General features: G+C 43.8%; 1 protein-coding gene across 10 annotated transcripts in view; it reads right to left on the reverse strand.

Annotated features, from left to right (window-relative positions):
* Window positions 1-18,553, reverse strand: part of LOC310681116 (protocadherin alpha-C2-like) — a 186,463-nt gene that overhangs the window by 56,200 nt on the left and 111,710 nt on the right. Inside the window, exon 1 of one of the 10 annotated variants that reach the window (XM_083448611.1) lies at window positions 135-2,883. The exons of 8 other annotated variants lie outside the window; for them this stretch is intronic. In XM_083448611.1, coding sequence (XP_083304737.1) covers window positions 135-2,651 — 2,517 coding nt within the window. In that variant the 5' untranslated portion in view covers window positions 2,652-2,883. Of the gene's footprint in view, window positions 1-134; window positions 2,884-18,553 lie in introns of those variants that run through there. One more of the 10 variants, XM_083448604.1, reaches the window with a different exon arrangement.

Here is an 18,553-nt window from a genome sequence, read left to right on the forward strand (position 1 = left end):
GGGAATGAATGCCATGCCTCACCATTCCTTTAACCCACTCTTGTTTCCTATCAATATCCTGAGCATTAAGCATGCAAAAGACCACTAGTTAAATTCAAAGCCTGTTCCGGTCATTTTATCCATTCGGTCCTCACCTCATTTGGAGTGATGGGCTCACTTTTAAGTATGATCAGGTTCTGTGCGCTCTGCCCACTCTGCCCAGTCAGATGTCTCTCAGCCATCCCAGCCTGGGAGTTGATTCCTGCTGGGACCCCGGTGTTGTAAAACATGAAAGTATCACTTCCCGAGCCTGCAGTCAGACAAGCTTTATAGCAGTAGGTCTTGGAAAGAGAGCCATTGCCCCGCACTTCAACAAAATGGGGCTGGACTTTTAAACCATTTGACATTCTGGTGTCAAGGTTGTTATTTGCCTGCTTGTACATTTCGACCGGGCACCTTTCTCTGGGCGTCCCACAGAACCCCCCACAACAGGAGCTCATGTGCACACTGTGTTTCTGGCACTTGATTACAGAGAGGACAACGATTGTCAACAGAAATATAAATGAGACAGAGCTCAGAGCAACAATGAGATAAAGGGTGATCTCAGAGTAACTTCTAGAGCTTTTTACATGCCTCCTTGTGTCAGGAATGATTTTGGAAACCCTGTCCACCACGGCAACTATGATAGACACGGAGGAAGACAAGGGTGGCTTTCCATTGTCTCTCACTACAACAGTAAGGTTGAAGGTGGTCACAGTGTCCTCCGGCAGTTTCCGAGTAGTCCTAACTTCTCCACTGTGAAGTGCCACTCTGAAGAAGTCTGGAGCTGAAGACTGGGCCAGGTGAAAGAAGAGCCATGCATTTTGCCCAGAGTCTGCATCAATGGCTATGACTTTGGTCACCAAGTATCCAGGGTTGGCTGAGCGGGGGATCATCTCCATAGCTGCTGAGGCATTAACTGGGGCAGGGTACAGAATCTGTGGTGCGTGGTCATTCTGATCCACCACATAGATGTTCACTGTGGCTGTGCTACTGAGTGGTGGCACCCCCGAGTCTTGGGCCTGCACAAGAACCTGGAATTCCCTCAGCTGTTCATAGTCAAAGGAAGTAACAGCATAAATGTCACCAGTGTCAGATTTAATGGAGACATAGGAGGCCACAGGGAGCCCTTGAATCTCTCTGTTCAGCAGAGAGTAGGAAATGAGGGCATTTTCATTGGCATCAAGGTCAACAGCCTTGGCAGTGCAGAGAGAAACCCCTGGAGCATTGTTTTCAGGGATGTAAACAGAGTAAGCGGATTCTTCAAACCGTGGTGGGTTGTCATTGATATCAGAGATGTCCACCTGGATGACTTTGTGAGAGGTTAAGGGAGGAATCCCTGCGTCTGCAGCAGTGATGGTAATATTGTAGGTAGCAGCCCTTTCGCGGTCGAGAACCCCCCGAGTCACCAGGGTGTAAGAGTTTTTGAAGGAATTAAGTTTGAAAGGGAGGTTGGCAGGAATGCTCAAGCTGACTTGCCTGTTCTGGCCAGAGTCCTGGTCAGTGACGCTCATTAAGGCCACCACGGTGTCAGGGGGGGCATCTTCAGAGACTGGGCTGTACAAGGAAGTCAGCACAACCTCAGGGGCATTATCATTGGCATCCACAACGTGGACTAGCACCTTGCAGTGCCCAGCCATGGGGACGGGGCCCCTATCAGTGGCTTGTACATAGATCTCATAGGAAGATGCTTCCTCGTAGTCCAGCGTCCCGTTAACCCTCACCTCTCCCGACACTGGGTCCACGCTGAAGAGCTGGCGCACTTTCTCCGGGGTGTAGCTGCTGAAGGAATAGCGCACGTCGCCGTTGGAGCCCTCGTCCGGGTCGGAGGCGTTCAGCCTCGCCACCAGCGTGCCTGGCGCCACATTCTCCATTAAAGTCGCCGTGTAGGTGCCGCGGTCGAACTCCGGCGAGTTGTCGTTGGTGTCCAAGACCCGCACGGAGATCTGGGCCGTGGCGGACTTGGCCGGGTCGCCTCCGTCGACGGCGGTGAGCACCAGCTGCTGGCGGGCGCTCTGCTCGCGGTCGAGGGGCTGCAGCAGCACCAGCTCCAGGAGTTTGCTGCCGCGCTCGAAGTCCCCCAGGCCCAGCCCGAAGTGCTCGCTGGGGCTGAGGCGGTAGCTCTGCACCGAGTTGGAGCCCACGTCCGGGTCGTCGGCGCCCTCGATGGGGAAGCGGGCGCCCGGCAGCGCGGACTCGCTGACGTCCAGCCGGTACTCCTGGCGGGGGAAACGGGGCGCATGGTCGTTGATGTCCAGCACCTCCACCTCCACGCCGTGCACCTCGACCGGCTGCTCGATCACCAGCTCCAGGCTGAGGAAGCACGACGGGCTGAGCTCGCACAGCGCCTCCCGGTCCACGCGCTCCTTCACCACCAGCAGCCCGCGGCCCACGTCCAGCGCCAAGTACTGCCGACCGCTGCCCGACGTCAGACGGGCGCCCCTCGACGCCAGCTGCCGGGGCTCCAGCGCCAGGTCGTCCGCCACGCTGCCCACCACGGCGCCCCGCGGAACCTCCTCCTGCACGGCGTAGCGGAGCTGCCCGACGGCGGGACCCAGGCACAGCAGCAGCAGCAGCAGCCAGGAGCCCAGGGCCTCCGCCTCGCGGCCGCGCCGGGAACCCGGCGATGTCATGGCAGGTCCAGGAAGGAAGGCCCCCGGCAGCTGCCCCTCCCCGGGCAGGCGCACGCTCAGCCTCCCGGCAGCAGCGGCAGCGGCAGGAGGGTCATGCTAGAAGGCGCTGCCAGGAGCCCCCGGCGCGGCCACTGCGCCCCTCCTCCGCTCCGGGGCCGCCCAGCCCCTCATGTCGCCCAGTCGCCAGCTCTGGCCCGCTCTGCGATGGCCCCGTCTCCGACGACAGACAGGCTGTTCCACTCCTCCTCCTCCTCCTCTTCCTCTTCCTCCCCCGCCGGCTGACGCGGCTGCTCCTCCGCGCTCCGGGGAGGGGCGGGTTCGGCGCTCGGCTGGCTCCGTTTCAGCACCTGGGCGAGGAACAGCGACCTCGAGGCGGGCGGGCGGCCAGCCAGGAGCGACGCGGCGAGGAAGAGGCAAGAGTAGGGCCAAGGAGGCGTCGGCGGGGCAGTCGAGGGTGGGTGCTGGGGGGCGGGAAACAGGGGAGCAGCTATGCAGGCCGGCTGCCCCACTCACTCACTCACCCCGCTTCTCAACAAACACGGGGCAGGCGCCACAGCGCACATGCACACACCCGAACACCGGGGGCTGCTCGATGCCTAGTCGAGCCGGGGGTCCCTCTAGCCTACTTCTGCTTTCTCCACCTGGCACTGCAGATTCGGACCCAGGATATTCGCAATCCTGGCTACCTGGGAGGCTTTCAACGAAAATGCCAGAGGTTGGAACTGATCTCTTCTGCGAGCAGGGGGTGAGTTTTCCCGCCCTGGGGGCCCTTCTCCCAACTCAAAGCCTCGCTCCCATCCCAGCAAGACCCTTCCTCCCGTTCCGATGTCAAATCAAAGGAAAGAAAAGGTGAGTCTTCCCACTGGCCTTCGACCAGCTCACACTCCTGTTTGCTGCAGCCACACCAACATGTTCCTTCTTTGGTGCAGCAAACAAATCAAGGAGAAAAATCCGCCCCCACCCCCACCCAAAAAAACTAGGAAAGGAGTATGTTGATTTATATAGGTGGGTTCAAGATCCCTAAGGCTCCAGGAAGTAATGAAAGAGAAAAATAAGCAATCAAAATGCAGGAAGAGGGATACTCGATTTATAAACAACATTAACACACCACTTCCGATCTTACAAATTTCAAGCTTACTAGCAAATGAAAAGATGGTATATACTTTTACCAGGGAACGGAGTGCCATAGTTGTGACACAGCCCCTCTAGAGGCTTTCAGTCTCTGACATCCTGATGTCTAGAAAAGGCTTCCCTGCAGGTCCTTTTTCTTGCTTTTCCAAAACTCCCCCTTCACATTGCTTTTCCTTCCTCAGTCCCCTCATATACCAAAACTGGTATGTGCAATCCACCTTCTGGAATCTCACCACACAACTTGTGACTCACCAAGCCAAACCCAGGTTACTAGCTATATTTCTTTGACAAACCTCCTGTTTTTGCTACTTGCCTAGGACTGGAGAAAGGAGAAAATGTGTCTAATATCTGGCAGCCCACAGGTTGGCGGACTATTTTTGGCTTGGTGAGCCACAGGTTGGGCAGATCCAGACTCTGTTTTTCCTTAAATTAAATCACAAGCTTTTAAGACAGCATTCATTATAAAACTGCAAATGAATGATAGTCTCTCAGTAATAATAATGAAAATGAGGAGTCTGGGAAGTAACAGTATTTCTCTGTATATGCCAATGATTGTCTCTTATTAAATTTGGATTCATTGTGTGCAACACAAACTCTGGACTTCAAAATAAAATTAACCATCCTGCTTTCTTTATTCGTATCAGAAATATTGCCCTATGCATGTGTGCATGCAGAATCACCCTATGCAGAAAATCTTATTACAAAGAATACAGTTTCTATAATAATAGCATTGGTAGTTAATAGTATTGGTTTTGAGATCCATTTGAAAAATTACACAATTCCAAGAACAATTACAAAAAGATAATTACTCCCCCCTCCAAATCCTTGTATCTTATGCCATAGTTCATACATGTTTTGGGTACAAGTAATTTCCTGCTGTTTTCTTCTCCCCCTCCCCATTTCTATTTTGTGGGATAAGTGAGAAGAAGCAGTATGAAGAGCTAACCCTTCAAGGCACATAATTTTCCAATGTCTATCCTATGCAAGGAATAGTTGCCTGCATTTCTTGTGTCAACAGAGACTATCTGTATGGCTTAGTTATTACTAGGGTTGTAAACTAATGCCTAGGCTGCACTACTTTGGACAGTATTTGGGGGCTCACATGATTAAATGCTCTCCAATTTTCAAAACCATCACATGCAGAAAACTAGCATATCAGGGAGTACTATTCTTGCCTGGCCTTTTTCTGACATCTACTTTTTTCTGTGTGTAAGCATTACATTTTAAAAAAAAAACACAACTGAGGAGCATTCCGTAATGTCAGCCCCACTTGTAAAATGCACTGATACACCTTAGAGAGAGGTTTACCATCCTGGAATCCGTCAGAAAGAAGGGTGGGATATAAATTGAATCTATCTATCTGTCTATAAATAATAATGCTGGAAGTAGACCTACGTTTTCCCCATACTGTTGAATTCAAAAGGTTCCAAATACTTTGAGCAGAATATGTATAATCATAGCATTTATTGCTTTTATTTCATTTTGGATGTTTTGTTGTTGTTACAATGTTGTAAGATGTCTTGGAATGAGTCATCCTTAAAGGTAGAGTATAACTATATTATACAAACTTGTGGGTTGGAATACAGATGTCTTTACAGAGGCATTGTGGACTCTCCTTACACTGTATGGAATTGCACTGCTGATAATCTCCTCATAAAGCTTCTGTTTCTCTCCCTTTCTAAATATATTTCTAAGCCTCTCCTGAGCTGGCATATATTTCTTGTTCTGCATCAGACATTTTGTTTCATGCTTCAATCCTCTTTTATGCCTGACTTGCTTGTTTACATATTTCTTCCTCATTTGAAGCTATTGGCCTCAGTTTGTCATATCGGGCATCTTTATTAAATTGATCATTGGTGCTAATATGTACTCTCCCCCTCATGCCATGCCTCAGTTCAGTGCAAAACTAATCTCATCTTTCATGTAAATTGAAGTCGCTTAGGTGTGTGGAGGTGGTGGCCATGTGTGTGTAATACAGCTGTTTTGCAATAAAACTTGTCAACCAATCATTAAAAAAAACCCTGACTACATTTAGATTGTATATCCTGTGATTTTCGGATATTGCTGACTTTGCCATTGTTTCAGAAATTAGTATATAAAATATAATAGTCCTCATCTTACATCTCTCTTTCTGTTCAACATGTCTGTGAAGCTACTGGATAAGATTTGGATTTAGGTGGATTTAACTGAAGAGTAAGGTCACAATGAGAGATTGATGGAATTTGAGCTGCCCAACTGTAAGCATAACCAGTAGCCTAGAAAAGATCACACAGCTATCTAGACCACGTCCTTATGCAGTTAACATCTAAACCTTGTTGTCACTGAGGAGGCAAATCTGTGACTAGGCTGTACTCCTTTGGGTGTGTTGTTCTGTTTTTAAATTTGAGACTCACTTGACTAAACCTTCCTCCATACAGCAGCAACAAGAAATCCCTGCAGATGAAAAGCAAGCATGCCAAGTGAGAAAGTTAGACTAGAATCCATATCCCTAATATTTAATTTTGTGTGAGGGTGGATTTTGTTTTATATGGAGGAGCATTCCTTCAAATGAGCCCCAAGCCAGCTCTCTCCAGCCCAGACACAGCTTGGCCAACACAGGTCTTCCCCCCCTTCCACCCTCCCCTTACTTATTCTCTGGCTATTCTGAGGACTAAATGTAGACAAATTAATTGAAGCTGAATGCAGACAAGACAGAGGTAATGATGGTTGGCAGAGGGGATAAGGACACTCATTAGAGAGGATGTTCAGCCTCCCTGGGTCACACAGGTTCATAGCTATAGAGCGCTCTAGGGGTTGCCATTGCACCTGAATGTTCATATTGTAGGAATGCTTTTGGAAATGGTTGTGTATCCTAGACAGTTCAGAATTCGAAGAATAATGGCTTTTCCCCCAGCCGGAACTCACTGGAACTCAGTTGCTGCAGCTCTTGGGTGGGCGCCATTGCCATTATAAGAGAACAAGGGAGACATTCATGATGAGCTCCAGCACCTCTTTTTTTTTTTTTTTTTTTGGAGAAAAATAGGACTGGTAATAATAGTAATACAGTGGTACCTCAGGTTAAGAACTTAGTTCATTCTGGAGGTCTGTTCTTCACCTGAAACTGTTCTTAACCTGAGGTACCACTTTAGCTAATGGGGCCTCCCGCTGCCGCCGCACAATTTCTGTTCTCATCCTGAAGCAAAGTTCTTAACCCGAGGTACTATTTCTGGGTTAGCAGAGTCTGTAACCTGAAGTGTCTGTAACCCAAGGTACCACTGTAGTAATAAAAAAGTATTACAAAAAATAAATATTCCTAAACTCAAGTGATCGTCTAAGGTGTGGAGTTCCATAACCTGGGAATTATCTCTGATTTTTGCTGATGTTCTAATTCTGTCCCAGGAGAATATTCCCATGTAGACTGAAACCTGGTTATGAAGTGCTTATAGTTATAGTCCTGCTTATATGAACCGGCTCGCAGTCAGTATTCCCCTGTGCTACTTAAAAGCATTTGACCCCCTAAATTGTGCATATATCTTTGTGAATATAGTTCTCAGTCAGGTGGTGAGCCTGTGTCTGAGCTACACCAGCTTCAAACTATGAGCTCACAAAAGGCCTGCAAGCTGCAATCCTTTCCCACTAAAACCATTGGAGTTTTGTTACTGACTTCAGTAATACTAATATTCCACCTCTATAATCAGAAGATGCCAGTTCAAGTTAAAACAGTGGCTCCTATTAAGTACTTGGGAAGCTGAAATTATGAGCTGGTTCTTGTGCATTATGTTTTGATGGATTGTTAAAGCCCAAATTACTTATTTCCACTGCTGGAGGTCATATTGTGCTTTTGGACAGCCCTGTAGCTGGCCAGTGTGCTGCCAACGCCATTTATTCTTTACCAATTTCTTTGTTGATTTATCTTGCATTTGCATCTGTAAATAAAAACTTGGTCCTTTCTACAGGGTGAGAAAAAGGGAGGGGAATTAATTTCTTTAAAACGAATACAGTAATTTTCCAATAGCAATTCCCCTCCCTTTTCAATCCTTATGGTTACAATGCTAATATAATTTTTGTATCATCCATGGTTCTTGAAATCTAGTAGAATTTAAAGATTCCTTAAAACTTTTTTCAGCTTACAAAAAGTACAAGACTCCTTCCTGTCAAGCAAATAATAATAATAATCAATCACTTTGTAACTGTTCCCCTCTATTTCATGACTGATTTTATCCTTTGATTCTGCTTTCAACAACGATATATGTTGGATGTCATGAACGTACTAGGCGGCTTTAGGCAGGCCACCTATCTCCAACTTAGCAACCTTATAGGGTTATTGTAAAATTACCAAAGAAATGAGTTTTTGTTGTTGTTGCTTTGTTGGATACCGATGAGACCATATAAATGCTAACTGGTGATGGCAGCTCCTCTTATTTGCTTTTTAAATCTCTACAACATAGACTGCTACCATGAGGCCCATGTAGAACCCAATTTCTAATTGGGCAAGAATAAATAATGCAGACAGATGTGGATTCAGATAATGAATTTGTTCATCTTCTAGCAATTCTCGCTGTTTAGGTGACCTTAAGCTTTTGTCATCCAACAGAAGCATTATTCATGCAGAAAATGATGGGACCAAGGAAATGCAGAAGTGTATACAGTTATAGAAACTCATGCAGGTATTGGGGATGGCAATAAACAGGCTGACTCCATCAGAATTTAGCACTGTTTTGAGGGCAGTAGATGCATATACAATGTTCACATTTGCAGTTATCTGCATAAAGAGGGAATTGGCAGTGTGTGTGTGTGTGTGTGTGTGTAAGAGAGAGACTTAGGCCTGATTCATAAGTACCGATAGCAAGGTTGCATCCACCAATAGTTATATTATCATGGCGAAGGATGTTTATCAATAATGGGAATGATCCCATTTTTGCTTCCCCTCCCCCTATCATCTAGAACATTTTTCATGCCAGCATCTGTGGACCCCAGAGAACTCTGACATGAAAATGTTAGATATAAAGCAATTTATACAGTTGCAGCAGCAACATGGACAATGCAGCTATGACACAATGGTTTGGGCAGCAACGCTGCTGCTACTGGTTCATGTGAATCAGGTTTAAGATGTGACTGTTGCTGTAATTGTTGCTGGACAGTAAATAGCCTTTGGCTGTGTATGTTACAGGCTATTAGAAATTCTACTCGAAGGCATCACCATTAAGTGCTTAATTGTACCATCAATCGATTTTTTGCTTCCTCATTTAGTGACTGATATTTTTTAACCTGGTTTTCCACTGCCAAAAGAGCACTGCCAGGCATATATAGGTTTTGAGCCCACATGCCAATCATCCTTCCTTCTGCCAAAACAGAACTAACCTTTTTCAGCTTTTCCCACAGAAAAGCAAATTTCATTTTTCCAGCGATCAAATTTAAGATCTTTCCTTGAGGGAATCTTCCAAAGCTATTTCAACTTGACTTTAATGAATATTATTTTGGGATGGGACATTACTTGTTCAGAAATTCAAAACTTGGACTACTATCACAGTTTCAGAAAGCATGGACAGAAAATGAAATCTCTGTAAGTGAAAAGATGGCTATAGGAGAAGCTGGTGTGGGTTAGAATGCAAGCATAATAAAAGCATGGAGCAATACCGGGGTGAAGGCGTCTTCTTCTGTTTGTCCCCGTGTCAGTTTCAGTTTATTAGTTAATTTTTCTAGTAGGGCTGTTTCCCATACTATTTGGTACCATTGGTCCATGCTTACTCCTGACAGGTCTCCCCTTTATCACATACACAGCCCAACAGGACAAGGACAATAATCCACCAACAGCCTACAAATCAATATGGCTAACCTGATCCAAAACACCCACCCACCTCACTCACACACGAAAACAAAGATCACCACAGCCAATCACAAGCAAACAATCACACCCTAGGCCAACCCCAACCTCTCTCACCACCAAAGGAACACAAGTGAACAACACAAACAACGCTGACCCCAAACTCTACATACATTAAACACAATAGAAACACCGCCACCCAACCCCAACCCCTTCCATTTTCCCTTTCTCCACTCCCCTTTTTCTTTTTTCTTTTCTTCTCCCCCTAATGCCTCAACAAATGAAATGGATTTGTAAAAATGTTACATGGGGGGGGGTGAATACGAGGCATTACACTTACTTCTGTAAAACAAGAAAATCCTTAATAAAATATCAAGATGAAATAAATAAATAAATAAAAGCAATGAGCAATCCTGGGGGCATTGTTGTGAGCCTCCTCCTGTTGAAATTGCTGTCTTGCCATTTTCTGTCAAACATGTGGCTGCACTAGGAAGACTATGAGGGTGACAAGTGCAATCTAGTATTGCTTACCAATTTGTATCAGCCACTTCAAGACTAAGCCCATCAAACTAGACATGCCACACAACACTATGAAATTAGCAATTGTGCTAATGTCTCTTTTTTTGAAGTAAATAGCAGGCATGGGAGGGAAGGTGATCTAGGTCAGGGATCAGAAGGGAAGGCTTTGCCATTGGTTGGATCCCAGTCTGGATCTAGTGCACGCTTCTACCATCTCCCATTATTGGTTCCCCCTGTGCCTCTAAATCTAGAAAAACAAAACCATGCTTGCAATTGCCAGCTGAATTAATGGTGCCATTGTTTGGTCTGGCCTTCAACAGAGAATAACTGAATTTAGTGAGACGTAATTCTCAATAGGATTGTATTATAAGATTATATTATATTTATTATTTATAAAAGAATATTTGTATACCTCTCTTCATGAAAAAATATCAAAGCAGCTTACAACAAGCTCACATAAAAACATTTGAAACCATGTAAAAGGTTAAAATCAGAGATCAACTATTACGGATAGAAATTTAACTTATCTCAGAATGAGTCCTATTTTGCCTAGGCCTTTAAAAGCTTTTTTTTTGTTGTTGTTCATTTGAATTCCCCCAGCTCTTGTTTTCATATGCCTTTATACTATTGTTTTATTGGGTTTGTGTTGCATTTTTATTTTAATGAGCCTGATGAGCATGGGACGATGCAGTGAACAGCAAAAGTTCAGATCAAGACAAGCAGAAAATAGCCTGTTTCCATGGTTCTGCCCTTGAAATATTAGTCCTTCTCCTGAAAAAAAGCCCCTAAAGCTTTTATGTCAAATGCTGAAACCTGGCAATCCTACCACCACCCTAATAGTACACTCTCAATCCACACTCTCCATCCATTTCTATGTCACCTAATGGGTTTTGCTCACCACCTGAGCTGTTCAATAGGATGACCAAGCTTAATGTATCAAAATGAGAAAACAACCCTAGGCTGGTTCGTGGTTCATGCTGGCACTGTGTTATGCTGTGCCATTGCACCCATACAACTGTCCTTACACTTGACCCTGAAGGCCTAAAATAAAATAAAAACTGCTGCCTCAGAAGAGAGATTTGGAGGTGTTCTTAAGTTGAGACATATACAACCCTACACTGAAAATGAGAAACAATAGGAGCTGCAATTTGATAATTGTTACTGAAGCCTAAGAAAAACAGTTTGTAAGGTAAACACAAGGACAGAAAAATACATTTTCACTTACACCAACAAAAGAAAGGAAAGTGCAGCTACAATTCAATCAATGGGATAAGTACCATAGACTTTAATAAATTATTCAAATGCATCCAAACTTTCAGATGAACAAGCTGAATCACAGTAATCACAGTCGCCAAGGTCATGTATGAAAATTTCTCTGAAACAATATTAAGGTTATATCCAACCTTAGCCATACTCAGAGTAGACCATCTGAAATTAATGGACACAACTCATTTAAGTTAATTAATTCCAATGGGTTTTCTCAGAATAGAATTTAGTTGGGTACTATCCTTAATGTTTTACTACAAAATTAAATTGTTCCTACAGAGAAATAAAACATGCATGTGTTAAAAACATAAGAAAGAGCTTGGCTGGACTAAACCAAAGGTCCACTGAGTCCAGAACCACAGCAAGCAACCAGATACCACAAAGCAGGACAAGAAGTAAATAGCCCTTTGCTGGTTTTCTTGTATTCAGAGAGGCTTTGCCTCTGAACACAAAGGTCCTAGTAAGCTAATCACCAGCATACAAGTGCTATATTAACTAAGCTGCAATCATACACACATTCTACATGGGAGCAAATCCTTGACTGAATACGGATTCAATCTTAATTCTGAGTAAAATAGGTGATAAGGGAAACCTAGCTACATTAAATACTTCAAATCTCCAGGGACTGATAAGCTGCACCCACGGGTACTAAAGGAGCTTGCGGATATAATACCGGAGCCTCTGTCCATAACCTTTGAGAATTTCTGGACAATAGGTGAGGTCCCTGCAGACTGGAGGCAGGCAAATGTCCTCATCTTCAAAAAGAAAACCCATGTAACTACCAACAGGTCAGCTTGATGTAAATACCAGGAAAGGTCCTAGAATAGATAGCGAAACAGTCGGTCTGGGGACACTTAGAAAAAGATGTTGTGATTACTAAGACCCAGCACAGGTTTCTCAAAAATAAGTCATGCCAGATGCCAAACTGAGACAGGCACCTAATGCAGCTGAATACAGATTTGGGATTCAATATAACCTTCACCAATTGGAGATCGGGACCCAAACTAACAGAATGACAGCCTTTCCTCAAATACAAGGAGCAGGGACAGAAGAGCCACACTCTTTATTTTTTGTGCCATCCCCCTTAACTACTTATTTTATAAAGCTTGGGAGCATTATTTGACTAGAATTGGGGATAAGGTGGAAGGGGTATGTAGCTTGTGGCTTTCATAAAGGAATTGCCTACCTTTTATCATTATTATTATCATCATCATCAACATACATTTATATGCTGCCTTCTTTCCTGGCAGGTTCATATGAGGAAACACAGTCTTTCAGAAAGCTTGAACCTAAGCTGTGTAGGGGTTTATAACTTTGAATTGCATCCAGAAACAGACTGGTAGTCAGTGGAGCAGTTCTAAGGAGGCAGCTGTGTGCTTCCTACAACCAGACCCGGACAACAATGCGGTTTCAGCTCTTTGGGCCAGTTGAAGTTTCTGAGTACTTTTCAAAGGCAGCCCATCGCAGTAATCCAAATGGGATGTAAGCAAGTCATGAGTCACTGTGGCCAAATCAGATGTCTCAAGGACACATCAAACATCTTCCATACATTTGGACATTTGGACAACCAACCCGGATCGTGGAACTTCTACTCATCTGCTGTTGACATTGTCTATTTTACAGCCTGTTTTTAATGTAGGAGTGTCTGGCATATTGACTGGGTTTGGATACAGGTCAGGAGGTGTGTTTGTACAACCCAAAAAGTTCCACTAGGTTGTTCAGAAACTAAACTCATCTTTTTTCTTACATCAGATGTTTAGTTTTCTCAAGTTTGGGTGATAACCTTCCAAGTGAAACTCAAGAAGAAGCCAATATGCCTGTTCTCTTCCTGAGTTTGCACAGTTTCCTTTTCCTTGCCTCTCCCAATGTCATTGGTGTATCAGCTAAAAACACAGTGATAACACTTCGCTGTCAACTTTCATTATTTCTTTGCTGACAGATATTTAAGCTAGAGAACCAGGAAACAAGATTGGAATGAAGCCCATGAAGAGGTGAGAAATAGCAAGCGCTGCAAGGAAGGACAAGCAAGAGCAGAAACTAGAGGGAGAGGAGGCAAGGGACACATATAGATGCACAATAGGAAAATAAGTAGCTGTTAAAGGTAATCCATCAGGATGACCAAGGCTGATATAGTCCTGAAGCAAGGTCTGAACCCAGATGGGAATGAATTTAGATAGACATCCACCCAGGGTGTGAAAAATAAATGGTCTAAAGCAGGAATGTGGAACCCGCATTCATCCAGATATTGTTGGACTTTAACTCCCATCACCCCTGATGGACTATGGTGGATGGACAAGTGGAAGTTGGAAGACCAGCAACATCTGAAGAGCCATAGATTTCCAATCCCTGTTGAAGCAGACAGGGTGAGTAGAAGTATGTTGTTGAGGACAGGGGTGGGCGGAGGCAGAGAGGTAAATGGAAAGAAGAGGGCTTGGTCTTTTGAGCTCCTGAGGGGAGAGTTTTAGAAGGGTAGGAAAAGAGGAGAGAGACACTGTCCCCTGCTAGTCTCAAACAGCACTACAATAGTCCTATCCCAGGCCAGCTGGAGCTCTGAAGAGCAGCACTCATGTTATGCCTGGGGGGGGGGGGAGTAAAAGGCAACATCTCTCTCTCTCTCTCTCTCTCTCTCTCTTTCTCTCTCTCTCTCTCTCTCTCTCTCTCTGTGTGTGTGTGTGTGTGTGTGCTATAATTAAATGTACATATTTAAATATATTATATTGCCACAGTCGCTCTGGGGACCATTTTAATTAACATTTCTTAAAAACTAAAACATTGCTTAGAATTCTGAGGCCATTAATTATAGTGACACATTTATGGATCTTAACAGCCTGCAGTTCCATGAGGAGATGCTGTGAACAAGAAACAAAGAAAATGGGACTCCCCCACCCAAAAAATGATGCTGTAAAAACTTATTCTACTTGTAGGTGGCTGATAACAAGTGCCTTGCTCAAATCTTACCTTAGCCCACTTAGGCAGGCTAAAGAGCTACCAAGGTGGCCGTAGACAATTATTCTCTCACCTTTAGCTTCTCTACTACAATACAAGGACAGAAATACTGAACTACCTTGTTGTCCTAAGGATCACTGGATAAATTATGTGAAGCACTTCCAGCACTCTAAAAAGCACTCTATAATGCTAAGCATTAGGACTGTGGTTGCTAGGAGATTAAAAGAAATAATCACTCCACAGAATCTTAAAGAATGCCAAAATTTCCTATCATTTCTTGAAATTTGATGCTGCAATAATTCACTTCACTTCCATGGCTGGGCTAAAAAGTAGATTCACTTGTCATCAGAGTAGGTTAATCAATAGCTATTTCCATATATGTTTAAGGGCAGCCATATAATCCTAGGTCACTCACAGCAGCACATGAGTGGTTGGCAGGGAGTACAGTTCCCAAAAAGAAGGAAGGAACTGAGCTGACAAGACTCAACACACCTGAGCTATAGATAGGCTTGCACATTTCATCTTGCAAGAGGAGGGGCCTCTGAATCATAGCTTTAAATTATGGCACCATTTCTATTTCACAGCTTACACTTACATGAGAATAAGCCCCATTGAACTCAAACTTACTTCCAAGTAGGCATAAATAGGACAGTTATTATACTGCAACTCTCTACTTCTGGTAAATTGATCTATTTCTATGCAATGTACTAGCTCAGATTCATTTAAAATCAAAGAAAGGAGAATTATCATAGAGATGAAGCATCCCATATGCCTTTGTGTTATATTTTTAAGGGGAAGACAAAGCATCCTTCCGAATGTGTGTATTTATTGTTGGGTACAATATAATTGAATGTAAGCATCTCAAACAAATTGCATGTGTTCTTTTTCAATAGAGCAGTAGTTCCCAGCTGGTGGTCTAAGGACCCCAGAGCCCACCCAAGGGGTCTGTAGCACCATTCACATAACAACTATCATAGAGAGATCAACATTTTCAAAAGTAGGGAGTCCATGGCTTGGCTTTTGAAAAGCAGGGGGTTCACAGTACTTAGCTAATTGGGAAACACAGGGTATCAGTCACCCATCATGCTAAACTGGAGTTTGCAGGATTGTGAATGTGCAGCCTGGGCCACATGTGGCTTTCCTCTGCTCACATGGGTGCTGCATGTAGTGCAAATGAGCCATAGTATGGCTTGTTGTTGTCTGCAAACTGAGGTTGCAGTTATCCAGATCAGTGGTATGGCAAAAATAGATTATTTTGTTTCATTTTGGTATGAACAGAAACCAATATGGGTCTGAGCCACTGAGGGAACAGGATTATGGAGATAGACACAGTCTTGACCCCTTGTGTCTGGAGTCACCAGGAACAAGAGGCAGGTCTAACTTTCACTCAGTGGAGACTCTACTCAGTGGTGTCCCCAACTAGATCTGTTTGCTTTCTCTCAAATAAGCAAATGGCTGCCGTGAACTAAAGTGCTTTAGCACTAAATGTATTGCAATGAGAACCAAATCTGCCTCTCTGTCTCTGGATTCCTGTCTCTGGATGACCTGGGTCCCAATGAGAAAGATCCCACAGGTAGGTGCAATGTGTATGTCATCTCTCTACAACACCCCATACCCCAACATGTATACAAGGTTCTTTAAAACACACAATTTCTTCACTGACATATATTTACTTTCTTTATAAAAATATACCACCCACTCCAGCAACCTACCCAAATCCAGCAGGGTTTTCAGAAATGATTCAGCTGGACCTGTGCCTCTGTGAGAAATGCTCCTTTTGACACAGAGAATCGTGGTTGGAAACATAAGTAGACATGAAAAGGTACCCTACTTCGATGTGGCATGAGCTTTTTCATAAAGGTTTTGTCAGAAACAGAAAATGAATATTATGACCTGCGCACTAATTTGATCTGGGAGCATCTGGATTTATGTATACAGTATTGAAGGAGGGTGGCCTGCCACACACATATAGATTTTTTTTTCCTTTCCCTTGGGGAATACACAGTGTTTCAGGAAGTAATATCTTTCACAGAATTGTGAGGATGAAGTCTCTCCCAGGAAGGGGAGGACGAAAGGGAGGAGACAGTCATAAATGACTGGAGAGAGAATAATGGGTGGACAGCAAGAGAGAGAAAGGCAGTAGGACACACTGCCTGAGAGCATGAGAGCATCATGTGTAAGATTGGTGGTGGTGCAAAATCAAGAGAAACAAACAGCATGGAAGAGAAATAAACAGGTGATTGGTCTGGAGGACACACCAGGGAGGGGAAGGGGAAAGAGATACCAGAGAGAGAGAAATTATCCCACAGTTTGCTACTTATGGAGTGGAATTCCCTGAGTTAGAATTTACCAGTCAAAACATTTGTAACAGGTCACTAATTGACTAGGATCAAAGAAGCTTCCCCCTGCAAATAAGATTGTTATTTGCCACACCCTGGAAATCTCCCATTCTGCTGAAAGAGAGGATGAATTTCTCACGAAGGTTAGCAAAAGAACCACCAAGTCCAAAGTCATAGGTTGCCTTTGAGCCTGATCCTGGAAAATCTAATTCAAAGGAATAGTGAAGGCTTACATGAGGAAATATTACTGAAAAGTTTAACCTATAGAACAAAGCAGTCTAGAGGTGTCTGACTGTCAAGAAACACACTTCCCTGATATTTCCTCCCCATATATTCTAATTGACATTGTATACCATTGGTCCATCTAGACCAGCACAGTTTATTCTGACTGCAGGAGACTGCTCTTGACTGGAAATGCTAGGGATTCAAACTGGGACTTCACTTCACACATACAAAAAGTATGTGTTCTGTCCCTGAGCTAATGGACCTGCTCCCCCTTCAGAGTTACTTAATTCACATCGGAGGCTGGTCCACTAAGGGGAGTGGGGCATTGCGCCAACAACCTGTCTGCCTCACCTGCCTCCTTTTTACCTACTATCAGTCGAAGGGTGGCTCTGCCTGTCACTGGCATCCCCTTCCGTCCTACCGTTCCCAATGGTCACCAGCCACCACTGTTAATTCATCCACATAAAGGCACCTGGGAAGTTCAGTTTGAGGCATAGTGACAAGAATGGTGGACTGGATTCAACACTTCCTGAAACATGGATTTTTGCATCAAGCACTGAATTGAACATCCTCAAGCTGTACAAGCTTCCATTTTGTTTCCATAAAGAAAGACAACTGAAATGTGAGGAACTGTGGCTCATGAAATCTTTGAAGAAAGAGGGAGGGAGAAGGAAAAGTACTATCAGCAGTCAAGGAGGTGAGTGAGGACTTCTGTGCTTTCGGTAACATCATTTCCTCCCCTTGCCTACCAGAAGTAGAATTTTATGCAGAATAAACAAATCTGTGGAAATTTGACCAATCTGCATAATATACCCAGGTTCCAGAATTCATCTTTCCTCATAACAGATTTTTAAAAACAGCTCAGAGTCCTTGGGTGTGTGACATGTTTTCCATTTTTCTGCTCTGCACACCACAGGGCACAAATTGAAACAAGATGGCATGACATGTAGTTCAGCTCCATCTCACTTCCTCTACTGAAAGTCTATAGTTCTATTTTTAGAGGCTTGGCCTGGATTTCAGAGACAAAACACTGCAGGATCACACATTCCACTTGTGAAAGCAGCATCTAAGCCCAATAGCCCACCCCAACTGATACTGTTAAAACATCAACAACAGAAGACACACAAATCCCAAATGAAACAATTGCAGTTATTGTATTATTTTCTTTAATCTACTATGTATTAAATGAACTGTGGCGTATTCCATCTTTCATAAACCTGTGAGGAAGTGTGATATAGGAAAATAAAAATATATTTCCACCTCAATTCTAATATTTACTCAGACACGTCCCATTCTTCAAAAGGGATTTTTCCAAGTATTATGACAGCAGTCAAGAAATGAATGTGAACATCTCAAAGCATATAGCTAATGCTCTGCTTGTTCACCACAAAGAGACACAATAGAAAGAACAATCTGTATTGATTGACCAGGATTAACTTTCTCTTTGCTTTATATTTGTATATTTAATTGTATAACCACAACCACTGCTATTGCATTTCCTTCATTTATTTCTCATAATAGTTGTTAAGGAATGAATGCTTGTATCTGAGAGTAGAAGTTAATCAATAATACATATATGCATGGTTCTACATTGAACCCATTAGAATACTACAACTTATGAACCTCCTGATTTAATTTCTACTATTAAAAAAAAGTTTGGCACAAGTTACAGA

The sequence above is a fragment of the Podarcis tiliguerta genome (assembly GCF_965153285.1).
Source record: "Podarcis tiliguerta genome assembly, chromosome: 7".
Lineage (NCBI taxonomy): Eukaryota > Metazoa > Chordata > Lepidosauria > Squamata > Lacertidae > Podarcis > Podarcis tiliguerta.